A 12268-nucleotide genomic window follows, 5' to 3' on the forward strand; every position below is an offset into this window, starting at 1 on the left:
TCGACGTTTCCCATTCACACTCGTCTACGTATCCTGAAAGGAATGGGTTATCACACAGCCGTGTGTGAAGAGGGTTATGAGAGGAAGGGATTGTTGAACGGTTGCAGCGCGGGCTGGGCACGTACTTTTCTTGCTTTCTGCTATGCTGCACAATTTCAACTGTTCCTGTACCTGGACTGCTATGCTCCTCCTCCTCCTTCCCTGGGCCCGGACTCTTCTCTTTTGCTCTACAAAAAACTTCCCTAAACACGTGTCAAGGTCTAACACCTGTATCTCCTTTTTCTTTTTCTCTCCTTTAGATTGGAAGTAAAAGTGGCATGTTTGGGGGTATGAACGAAAGAACATTCCTCGAGTATTTGGTTCACTCATCACAGTTCCGTAATTGCATAGAAGTAAAATCAAAACGTAGAGATTTGGTTCAGCCAAAGATTTAGACAATTGCTGGTTCAGCTGCTGTGTTATTGCGGGAGTTCAGGCCAGTATAGTTAAGTTAGCCTTGCAAATGGCCGTCAGAATAGCAAAAATGCGAAAGAAAAAAGTTCAACATTATTGTGCCTCATCATTGATCTTACTGAATGAACTAAAGCATCCTCTAGGCTTTCCAGGTATAAAAGAAAGAATTATCTGCACATTCTGGTTTACATATTGACCTGCTGAGTTCTTCGCTTTTTCTTTCGCTTATTCTTCCAACAGCAACCCTTCTATGACACTGATGATTCCATCCGCTTCATTATGACCCTTCACATCTTATAGGCCTAGTGTTGTTAGGTCGGACAGTGTAACGATATGACATCTTGTTTGACAGCATGGCCTTGTGAGCGGGCTAACTAGGTACTATCTAATGTATTGGACAGTAGAAAAGTAGCCTCCTCCTAAGTCTCAAGGTACCTACAAAAATAAGTGGTCTAAATTATAGCCTAAGGAGCATAAACCGACCTACTAATTTCGTCTCTTATTCTTCCAACAGCCATATTTTCTATTACACTGATGATTACATCCGCTTCATTGTGAAAACTCCTCATTCCTATGCTTGAACAAATCCTCATACCCCTGTCGCCAATCGTCCTTCACATGGAATTCAACATATCGAGATCGGAGGGGATTTGCCAACCGTGGGCAGCAGCGGCGCGGCGGTACGCATCTACAGCTTCAAACATACCGTAGTCCATTTGATTCCCGTTCTGGGCATTGCGCACCCTCGTGGAATGTTCAATACGAGCTGGCGGGTCTTTCTCGCACAAATTCATTCGGACTTCGAGAAACACTTTCTCTAGTGACAAAGCTGGGGACCACCCAGAGTTGGTGAGCAGCTCTGAGCATATGGAACCTCCCATGGTGACATGTCCTCCACCTCCCTGAGCAAAGGGCACGAATCTTGGACGAATCACGCGAACAAATGGGGGAGATATCGGAAAGGAAGCTCCAAACCGGACCTCCAACACGATGCTCGAGCATCCGTAACGGACCATATCTTGGGCAAGAGCGAGATCCATATCAAAGCTGTGAAGTTCGACAATCCAATGGAAAAGGTTATCGAGCTTTTCAAAGTCAATATACCACCCCAGCGTAGCTATATTGGCGTTTGACTGGACCTTTTGTAGTTCCTTGATCTGATTATTCAGTGCCCGGAGAGCGGCCGGGGATGATGCAGCCCAGGTAGGCTCAGCTAGCTTAGGGAGTGAATCCAGATCAAGCTGGCCCGGCTGAAAAGGTGTGACGTTGTCTCCAATTCCCGAGTCAGTGGAAACCCGCCGTCGCTTTAGTGTTGCCGACATCTTATCTTCACCGTCTTCATCGTCTGAGGCAAGAAGGTCGTCCAAATCGCTGTTCTCAAAATTAGGTTCATCTTCATCAATGACAATGGGAATTTCATGTGACGGCCCCGATATCTGTTTTTGCCCAAGCACACGTCGTCGGGACACCGGAATGGCTGATTGGGGAATTCCAATGTGTTGACTCCCAGAAACCAGTGGATGAGCTGGATCCTGTTCAATATAGTAGCCCGCACCGCGTACGGAACTCTGACCATCCGCCGTTGTTACTGCCGCCGCCGCCGCCGATGGTTGACTATACTCAACCTGAATAAAAAGATATCGACATTGTATCCAATCGACTTTGTTGACAACGAAGAAGGGTTGTGTTGATACGAAGCGAGCTGTGTTGTTGACTATCTCACACAGGGAGACAGCATCGGTGATTTTGAGAGCCGAATTTGGCCAAACGGTTCCTCCGCGCGAGTATGAGCGGCTTGTCCCAAAATCTTTTGCAAAGTAGACACCGTTACCGTATGCACGCCCGTTGGAGACAGTGGCGAAGTCAAGACCGGTCCGTATGATGCTGTGCCAATTTCCAAGAGCGCTACCATGCCAGGCAAAAAGGGTAGGCCATGGCTTTTCGCTGTTCGTTGTACCCATCAACTCTCTCAAAAACACTTCTTCTTTTTCGGGAGATCCTTGCACAAAACGAAACTGAACCCATCCTGGCTGTATTCCGTTAACAAGGTTATGGACTTTGTGCGTTTCGTCTTCCGGCTGAGACAATCCGGGTATCGGGGCGTCTTGTACAATGAAAGATCTGTTTGAAGCGACGATCCAGTTAAGGAGGCGAAGTGTCGATGTATCCATTCGCTTCCATGACGACAATTGGCATCCAGGCCTCGCTATTAGATGCTGTCTCATTTCGTGTACAGGTGGAATGCACTGGCTTATGACAGTGAGTGCTTGGTTACGCCCTTGTTCCCCAAGCCCGTCAATATTGTGTTCGTGTTTGTAAATAAGCACATTCTGCCAATCTCCTGTCGAAGGGATAGCTGAAGGGTTGTCGGCCGGATATGTCCAGATGATTCTGAAGGTAAGTACCGCCAATAGGCAGGACTCGATCATGCAGACATATTTCGTGTAACGTTCTCGCATACCTGGTCCTCGTGTATCTGGTTCCTGTCGAATAGGGCTGTCGAGAACGAGAGTGATGTATTTTCCCTCTGTGATCGATCTGTATTGAGCATAGTCAAGGGTGCTAAACCTGATGCTGTTGCTTTCGAAACAAACCTCTGCTGGGATCGGCTCCATGCCATTGGCATTCAGTATAAATTCTGGTGGTGAAACCTTGAGTCCAAGGCCTTTCGGAAATTCTCGTAGCGTGCCAATGGTAATTGCAGCGTAAAAGAAGCTGATAAGGAGGTCCACGACGTTGGGATTGTTGATAATCTCGTACTCGATACTTTGGCAAAACCCGAGGGTTAGGTATTGGTAGAGGCAAAGCGAATCCTTGCAGACAAAAGGTTTGATACCTTCAAACCCTCCCTCTATTCTTTGATTGCAAACGAGACAGTAGTTCGTACACTTGACTAATCTCTGGAGGCCAAATTGTATTGCAACTAGGATGACATTGATGTCTTCTGCGCTTTCCAGCAAATAGTCTTGCTGTAGGAATTCTAGCTCAAACTGGTCCGCGGTCTTGTTCTGGTCCTCGCTGGTAGATTGCAGTACATCTGACGCGTCGTGAGTGCCTCTGCTGAGGTTGAAATGCAGTTTTTGTGCTTGATCCCACGAGATTCTCTCAGATAATCGCAGACTCAGAAGGCGCGGAAAGTCTTTGTTCAGAAGGGCATCGAGAGTCAACGACATGTATAAAGAAAGAAAAGGGCTCTTGGAGTCGTCCTTGATTTCTGTTCCTCCCTCTGGCTTTTCTGGGTTATCGCGATCGAAGGCTCGTATCGCAGAAGCGTAAGAGGGGTTCGGGCTGTTGCATCTTCCAAGCTTGAACTGTACTGTTGTCTGGTTGGAAGGAAGTCGTAGAAATGAAGAGAGAAGGGGGTATCCTGATGGGAGCTTGAATAGCATAACAACGTATTCAGATGACTTGAGACCCCATGCTCCCAAGGCCTCTTCTGAGACGTTGAGCTTTGAGGCCCGGATGGAGAGAGAGAAGATATGAAAGACTCCGGGTCCCCTCCCTCCCGGCTCGCCTCCTCCTCTTCCCTCCAACTCATCTTGTTTTCCCTCCGTTGGGATCCACACGTGGAATCCTTCTCTCTTTGCTTCTCGCAGGTGACGTTTTAACCGGCTTGTTGGTGTGGAGGTAGCTTGAGTTGTTGGCCCTTTAGATGATCGCAAGACATCAGTTTCTATCCCGTCATCAAATTCAACGTCATATAATGACACGTCATCGTCATCATCATAATCTCCCTCTCCCTCTCCCTCTCCCTCTTCTTCGTCTTCTTCTTCTTCGGATGACATATCCTCTGCTGGGGCTCCTAGCTTTGTTGCCAATACTTTTGAGGCCAAGAAGATGACGTCGGCGACACTCTTTCCTTTAGTTAAACCGGCGATTTCCTGTAGCCATTCCTCTAGGCCGGCTGGCCCGTCCGATGATGATGATGGTGATGTTGTTGTAAAAATCAGAAAGCCTGGGTGTTTGGGGTATGCTTCCGGTTCTGTTGACAAAGCTTGAATATCGATCGGTGCTTCTTCGTTTTCTGGGTTATATGTAAAGGTTATTTCCCCATCGGAATCTCCTTTCTGTAGGTTGGAGACACAAGGGAAATGGAGATCACCGCTGCCTATCGCAGCCCTGACGTCGGCGTTGAACTGCTTGATGCCCATGATTTAGACTAGTGGTGGAGATTTTAGGTCAGTATGTAGCCTAAAGAGCGTAATCTTGGATAGGGAATGTCTAACAGGTAGGTAGGTAGGTGGTTCATCGAGATGAGATGGGCTTGGGGTACCTATTTAACCTAAGAAACGAAAAGTCGAAACTTTGACGAACAGAAGGTTGGAAAAAAGAAAGTATGGTTACATGCTGAGCATTGACTTCGAAGTTGAAAGAGTACCTTAGTGGGTAGTAGGTATTCTTTATTATCTTAGTGGAGGTTGCTGCCTGCCAGTGACCTGATGCCAGTCACCCCCTTGCACGGGTAGCATGTGTAGCAGAAAAGTTAACCTTTGAGTTTAGGCTACAAAAATAAATGACCTAAAAGTATAGTCTAAGAGGTAGCATAAAGTAGCCTACTAATTTCGTCTCTTGTGCTTCTGGCGGCCATCTTTTCTAGTGCCCTGATGTTTGGGTAGGGTAGGTGCCAGTCACTCCTTTAGGACAGGTAGGTAGGTACCTTAGTAGTATGTACCTTCCCGTACAAAATGCGGGGTTCTATCTAGAGGTACCTAGATTAGAGAGCACCTGTCCTCACATTGCCAACAATAAATCTATCTGCGCGATCGCAATTGAAGATGAATTAAATCAGATATGATAGTAGTACAATACTCATGTCTCCACAAACTTTACCTAGTCCCGAGATCCCGGTCAGCCCTATCAATTAGCGTGTATCCAGGCAATATTTGTTTTCCGGCTCAAGATAAAGAAAAAATAAATAATACAAAAGCAAATCAAAGTGGCAAATAATTGATTATTGGTTTATCCCTAAAGCAAGTTTCTAGTATTAAGTTCTCTATGACCCCCCAACAGTGGGACGGAATGCTTCTTTGTTCAAGTACAGTTCTTAGCTCTGGGCTTAGTATGGAGTATCCGCACCTCAGCTTGATGTAACCTAACCCACGTCAAATATGGGGTAAACGGGCCCCCTTGGAGCTCTGCCCGGTCAAAGGAATCTTTCGTTGTCAGCAATTCGCGTATTTAAACTCCCACTCCCGCTCCATTTGTGACTGCCTCTTTTGTTCATCCAAGCAATCTGTTTTGGGCGATTCCTGTAAAGGCAGTATGCCTTCGCCCACACCTTCCGTGCTTTCACATGTTATGTTTCACTCTTCGTTCTTCAATTGTCATGTTTCTTCGGATGTGAAAATCAGCAGGTTCACAACCTTCGGTCTACCATCTTCCTTGTAGCAACACGAGTTTTAAGAACTTCTCCCATTCGTTCGTGATCACCAACTGTCGCTGTCCAGCTGGTACTCAATGGCTACAAGTGTGTTCTTTGGCAGGCAGCGCCGCTTTGTTTCTCGTCGTTTGGCCTATGCCGTCCTTATTCTCATCATTTTCGTCTATGCTATCATTACTGTTCTGTCTCCCACTGTCGTACCAGTCGCCGCTCCTGAAGATGCCACAAAGTAAGGTGCCTCGAACAAAATCAAGAGTTCAGTATCCGGTCTTCATCACTCTCTAAATAAAGGCGTGAACGAGCTGAATCCATTCAAAGGGCCTGCCCATGCTCCTCCGATTCGTGCGCAAGACTCATTCCAGGGCACTTCGTGGTGGGCTGATTGGAAATGGCTGTCAGTTCCGCTCTCCAGCTCGCTCACACTTGACGAGGACAGAGCTCTTCTCCCCCCACTCCAAGACCGCCCTTTCGTGTACTGTTACTACGATGCGACAATCAAGAAGGCTAGAGAAGAAAAGGACGCCGAAAGCAGGTTACTCTTAACCTGGCGACGCGCTTAGTGGGCGCAGGGCTTCCGGCCGACCATTCTAGGACCCTCGGAAGCCATGACAAATCCGAAGTATCAAGAACTACAAAGACTTGAGCTACAGTCCGAGTTAAAGAAAGACCTGCTGAGATGGCTAGCCTGGGAGTCCATGGGCACTGGCTTTCTTGTTGACCACACTCTGTTTCCAGTTGCGCACGCACAAGATCCTCTCTTGGTTTTTCTCAGAAGAGGCAAGTATCCGGCTCTGACCAAATGGAAAGGCCTCGAAGATGCACTCATTGTGGGAGTAAGGGAGGATATCGCCAACACAATTCGAAAACTGATCGTCTCTCCCACTCTCAAGACTGCCAAGAACGTTTTTCAGGGGTCGACCAAGAATGACTTCAGAGTCGACAGAGCACAAATTTCATTGGTAAACTATAGCCCAGAGGTCATTAAAAAGCAATATCCCAAGATTCAAGATAGCCTCACTAATGGACGGGCTAAAGGTTTGGGCGCTCTTGACAGATTGATCAATGCTCATCTACATGCCGCCTGGCAAAGTGGCTTCCCCGATGGCATCGAGGTTCTCACCCCCTTCCCCGAATACACATCTAAGATGATCGCTCCCGCTCTTCAGCTGGCCAATTCACTCGCTCTTTGTCCTGATAATCCCATCCCCGCGTCATGTCCCCCCGGCATATCGAGATGCAGTCATTGCGCTGCCGGTACTACACAGATGAAGGTCGCTACAGTTGAGCAGTACCATAATTCGACCAACGCATTTGCGATCGGTACAATTCCCCACCCCTGGACCCTTGCTACCTTGACCAGTGGTAAAGAAAGGGTTGATGTGAGCTGGGTTCGTAAGAAGGCCCCTCGAGATCCTTGGCTTGAGACGATCACCAAGGGCTTGTTAGGCTCGAGAGTCTCTAGCAACTCACGCATTATTAGTTTCAAGCAAGCGGTGGCAGATGAGCATGCACCTGCCTATACACTTTGGCTGACAGCTGAAGGTGATATTCCTGCTGATCTGGAATGGCAATTTGGATTTAGAATTCCGAAGACTTCAGGAGAGGCACGTATTGCTCGTGACAGGAAGTCTGAAGAGAACCAAAAGCAAGAGGCAGTCAAAGTTGAGAAACAAGCAAAGGCAGAACAACCCCAACCCCGACCACATGATCCGCCCCAGAAAAAGGAACCAACCCCGCAAGAGAGGCAGATCAGAGAAAGAGCGCTGTTGGAGCATGCTAAGAAGGTCGTAGCCTTCAAGAAATCAACCGTCGAAACTCGTCTGCGTGCATCGCTAGAGGCCTGGAACTTGGCTAACACAGAGGCATGGAAGTTTGCACGAGCTTTCCTTGCACGCCGCAGTCGTGAAAGAATTGAATGGGAGAAACAAGAATCCAAGTACAGTGGCGGCTCAGGCTCAGAGAAAGGTCGCAGCGCGTGGAATCGTTGGACCGATTCGAAGCAAAGGGGATAAGGACCTTAGAGGCTGTGATCGTCAAGTTATTATATGATCGCTGCTGGTAATGAGTTTTAGCTTTCAGTCATACATACAATGAAACCTTGACAACAATTGTAAAATCATGGTGCCCTAGTGGGGAGCTGGAGGGGCGTCTATTCTTGATTTGACGGTAACCATTGCAAGAACATCAGAATAGCCACTGATGAGCCCAGAAACGAAATTTGTCATCACCATCGAACTTACACAATGCCAGAGCCATATGAACGGATTTTATTTATGACTACCTACTTACTTCGTACTAAAGGGTCCTTCAACAGCAGCGACATTTACATGTCGCCACCATCAAAGCCCTGACGCTCAAGCGCAAAGAGTATCACCACCCATCTCTCCGCTCAACTCACGAGAGGTTGGGCCGCGATGTTCCAATGCTGCCGCCTTCCCGAGAGTTCCGTTGGTATATTTGGAAGGAAAGTTGGCGGTTCCATTCTGGGCGTGTGCATTGCCGGTGTACGAGCGGAGGGCAAGACGAGCTGATTCAAGAACCTTTTCGGCATGAACAACAGCATCGCGAAGTGCATTGGTTGTAGGGTCCTCGGAGCGAGCAATCTGCTCGGCACGGAGCTGTATAATATGGCCATTAAGCCACATACCATCGAGCTGGGCTTGGGTCATGTCTCGAGCGCCCGAGATGCGACCACGGCAAGAACATGTCCCGCAGAGACAGTCAAAAGGCTGGGCCATGTGCCATTCGGTGGAAGGGTAGAAGAACTATTTATCACATTAGCTAATACCGCAAGAGATGGGACAGGAGCTAGACTAACTGTCAGCTCGTCGCCGACGTTGAGACCCTTGGGGCCGACAAGAATGTTCAAGTTTCCCACATCGAAGAGCTACATTCTCAATATCAATTAAAACATCCTTACTGAGGTAACGGACTCCTTCAAGTAGGTAAACTAACGAGAGTAGGTTCACAAGAATGGTTGATGTACAGCAGATCACTGTTCAGGCTGAGGTGGGTTTCGCGGCCGGTCTGGACAGTAGCGTAGGTAGGCTCGCTGGCAGGCGTGCAAGGCGGGAAATCGAACTTTGCATATACTGCAAAAGGTGGAAGAGAGACCCGAGAGATACTCTTGGTGGTGAATTCTTGGGCGTTTACGACGACAACTTCTTGGATATCTGGGTGGGAGGGCTGCTGCCAGTGGGGAGTGAGAGGAGCCATTGCGATAGTTTCGGATTAAAAGTCGAACTAAAAACTGGCGGTTCTGGTTAGGATGAGGATTGAGAGATTTGTTGACAAGTCTTACTTACAATCCAAGTGAGGATACTTTGCAATGGAGTGTGAGTCTTGTTGAGAGATAGCTATCGGGATCGGCAGTATGAGCTTAGGACCTCGGTCTACTGTAAGTGGAGCTAGACTTTGAGAGCCTTTGGAAGAGGAATCCAAAACGATGTGACAGTAGAATTACAAGTAGAAAGAAAGAGAGAGATTTGTGCTTTTTTATCTAGTATCCGAGAGGTCTGCCCATGTAGCTTGTACGCCCGCATGCGGACAACGTCCCTTGGCTGGAGCTCCGTAGCGCCGACGCAATTCATAGCTCTTGCTGGTCTAGACTCTGTTTGTAGCACCTCCGCTAGCCCCGCGAAAACGTACGTCAACTCCATTAACTAGTTGGATCTCCTCTCTTCAGTTGTCATACCCTGGTCGCATAGCCTTGGTTGGATCTTTGAAGGCCTCTTATACCTGGGCCTTGGTTAGCGGGGTAAGAGATGCTGAGAGTCAGATGAAGCGCGGAGCCGAGAGACGATGCCGAGGAGCAGCAATCCTTTGGTACAAAAGCTTCTCGCTTTTTATAGTATGCTTGCTTATTGGGGTTCTGAGCCTCACTATTCCTTTGAGGGATATTCAATGCAACAACGGTGACATGGGGTGATAGTCTGTATCATGATGAGACAAAAGATCCCAGTTAGGTGAGACAAAGCACATGTTGCATACCTAACTAGATAGTACCCAAGAATTGGCTCTGCCCTGACAGGACATTGTTATTTTGCATGCATACAATAGCCAGCCCATGTGATGGATGTGTGGTGTGGAGGGGCATTGACAAGCACCAGGTGGAGGGGCAAAGTCAAGCTCATGACAGCCACAGCATGGTGTTTTATGCAAGTCATGATGATTCGATGCGTCATGATTAATGTAGAGCAGATACACTATTCATGGAACACATGAATTTCCCTTCCTTGCCTTCTTTTGTGAATCAAAACCCCCTTTCTTTTGTACCGATCAAGCTCGGCACTCATAGCTGAAAATAGGTCTCATGAGCCGTGTCATGGTTGCGGGCGGGCCGAGCATGGTGGACCCGAGTTGTCGGTCCATTGAACCGAGGCTAACATGAATGACACCTCTGGTACACCTTGAGCATACCTAGACACCAGCCAGCAGAGAAGACATAGTATTTCTCTCCATTCTTATTCTAAAACCAAAATATAATTATTGTCTCAAATTCCCCAGGGTTTGCGCCAGTGCCATTGTGGGAGGATGGTTCTACGTAAACGCTTCCAACGTACCCCTCACCAACTCAAACGAATTCTCCTATTGTCAACACCACGCTATTGCCTATTTGGTGCTGTTAACGAAATATCACAAAGCATTAATAGGTTTATACAAATATCCAGAATTATGGTATTAAATTATTAGATATATTTTGCTCAACCTTTCAAGAGATATCCTTCTTTAATAGCTGGGACTTGACTGTGAGCCTCTGAAAGGTGACTTACATTATCTTCCTTCGATTTGATATATCAGAACAGACAACATCAGAAATACTAACAACCACCTTTATATATAGAATATTAACTTATTTCGAATATCGTATAATTCTTAATGAATCGGATAAAGTAAGGATGCCGTCTTAACTGACAAGTTGACGTTGTGAAAATTGCCCCTGAGTTGTCTTGCCAGATCTAAAAGTCTTCAATGGCTGCTATATCTCCAAGTTTGTGCCATGGTGATTGATTTTTTTCTTGTCTGGTTATTCTTATCCATTCGTTTTATTTGAGTCGATCAATGATACAGAGTACAGCAGCTCTTTTACCAGTTCTGTTGCAGACTTGTAAGGTAAGTTCTCGGTCACAGAACAATCAAGACCACTCGCTCTTTGTGAATTATCTTATTGTATCACTGGCTACAGTTCCCTACATCATTAACTTCTATTGTGCAAGGAAACCCTTGATATCTCTTACTTCATTGTCTCAAGTGCCCTGTGTCTTCTGGTCTCAATCACAACCACACCAAGTAAAACCAACAAGTTGTCGTGATAAACGTGTTCAGCAGGTATTATAACATACTCAATGGTCATCTTCCCTCTCATTCAGGTCGCCCATCCGGTCAGACTTCTTGTGACCCGCACTAATGATCAAGCTTCGACGAGGATGCTGAATTCTTACCGCCCAGTTTCTTAGACGCAAAGCCTTACGCAACTAAAAGAAACAATAGCGTATTGCCAAACGCGTTTCAAGTGTATGGTTATTCTATTGAAGGGGTGAGTGAGGTTCTTCGTGCGCGCAGACCTAATTGTTCCCTCGCCCTGCATTAAGAGACAGCTATACAATAAACAAAATAAACGATACTCTATTCACCACTTCCTCTATATGAAACAGATGCTGCATACTGAATACCCACCACCTAGTACGGTTAAATTGTTTCTGCCGTCTTTGTTATTATCTTCGTAAGTTCCTTGAAGGGTGCGCCAGTTATTTTTCCCAAATACTTACTCTGATAATAAAGCAAAACACTCGCATTTATTCTCCCGACGATAGATTTCTGGTAGATTTCTTTACATCTTCTCCCATATTCCTGTCTCCAATTTCGCCATCTCTTCTCCTTTCTCCTTATTCTCAAAATTGTCATCAATATCGCCGCCCTCGACGTACGTATGCCGCCCCCTCCTGAGACCCATTCTCTACCCTTCTCTACCCTTCCCCTCTCCCTCTTCCATTCATTCACTCTGTGTAAATCTCCTTATTGAGATTATGAAGCCTGATGCCTATAACATCCTTCACTCGTCACAAGTGTCGCGTTGACTCGATCTTCAACGTCCTTCATCTCCCCTCCCCTCCTCCTCTCACCTGCCTTCGCTCACGCTCTTGCCCTTCACAGCCATAGATACCGCTTACCAAAAGCCCATACCCCTCATTAGCTGCCTTCTGTAACTTCCTTATCGATTCATCGCTGGAGTTTCACTCTCCTCCAAGGAGTGGAAGGAGCTCCTTCCTCAGCTCACGCCCGCGGAGGCTTCACCTGCATACCACCTTCCCCATTATAACACAAATTCAAATACCTACCAAGTTTTTGACTCTCGTCACAAACCATCAAAACTCTTTCTTTTCATCCTCACTCTATTCTCCGGCTACCCATCCTCTGCTTTCGTTCACGACCGCT

The 12268-nt window shown here is 46.9% G+C and overlaps 4 protein-coding genes across 4 annotated transcripts; 2 read left to right on the plus strand and 2 right to left on the minus strand.

Annotated features, from left to right (window-relative positions):
• Positions 1 to 1067: 1067 nt before the first annotated feature.
• Positions 1068 to 4604, minus strand: FSST1_012224 (uncharacterized protein; the record flags this gene model as incomplete). The annotated part of the gene is made up of 1 exon (XM_083235427.1): positions 1068 to 4604. One exon carries the CDS (start codon positions 4602 to 4604, stop codon positions 1068 to 1070), a length of 3537 nt encoding a protein of 1178 aa, XP_083081920.1.
• Positions 4605 to 5910: 1306 nt separating this feature from the next.
• Positions 5911 to 6393, plus strand: FSST1_012225 (uncharacterized protein; the record flags this gene model as incomplete). Its single annotated transcript, XM_083235428.1, has 2 exons — positions 5911 to 6062; positions 6270 to 6393. The coding sequence occupies 2 exons, from the start codon at positions 5911 to 5913 to the stop codon at positions 6391 to 6393; spliced, it is 276 nt and encodes a 91-aa protein (XP_083081921.1).
• A 45-nt stretch (positions 6394 to 6438) lies between these two features.
• On the plus strand, positions 6439 to 7845 carry FSST1_012226 (uncharacterized protein; the record flags this gene model as incomplete). Its single annotated transcript, XM_083235429.1, has 1 exon — positions 6439 to 7845. The coding sequence occupies one exon, from the start codon at positions 6439 to 6441 to the stop codon at positions 7843 to 7845; it is 1407 nt and encodes a 468-aa protein (XP_083081922.1).
• Positions 7846 to 8187: 342 nt separating this feature from the next.
• FSST1_012227 (uncharacterized protein) lies at positions 8188 to 9049 on the minus strand (the record flags this gene model as incomplete). Its single annotated transcript, XM_083235430.1, has 3 exons — positions 8188 to 8598; positions 8652 to 8720; positions 8789 to 9049. The coding sequence occupies 3 exons, from the start codon at positions 9047 to 9049 to the stop codon at positions 8188 to 8190; spliced, it is 741 nt and encodes a 246-aa protein (XP_083081923.1).
• Positions 9050 to 12268: the final 3219 nt, after the last annotated feature.

Source organism: Fusarium sambucinum, chromosome III (genome assembly GCF_050947815.1).
Source record: "Fusarium sambucinum isolate potato_lamoka chromosome III, whole genome shotgun sequence".
Lineage (NCBI taxonomy): Eukaryota > Fungi > Ascomycota > Sordariomycetes > Hypocreales > Nectriaceae > Fusarium > Fusarium sambucinum.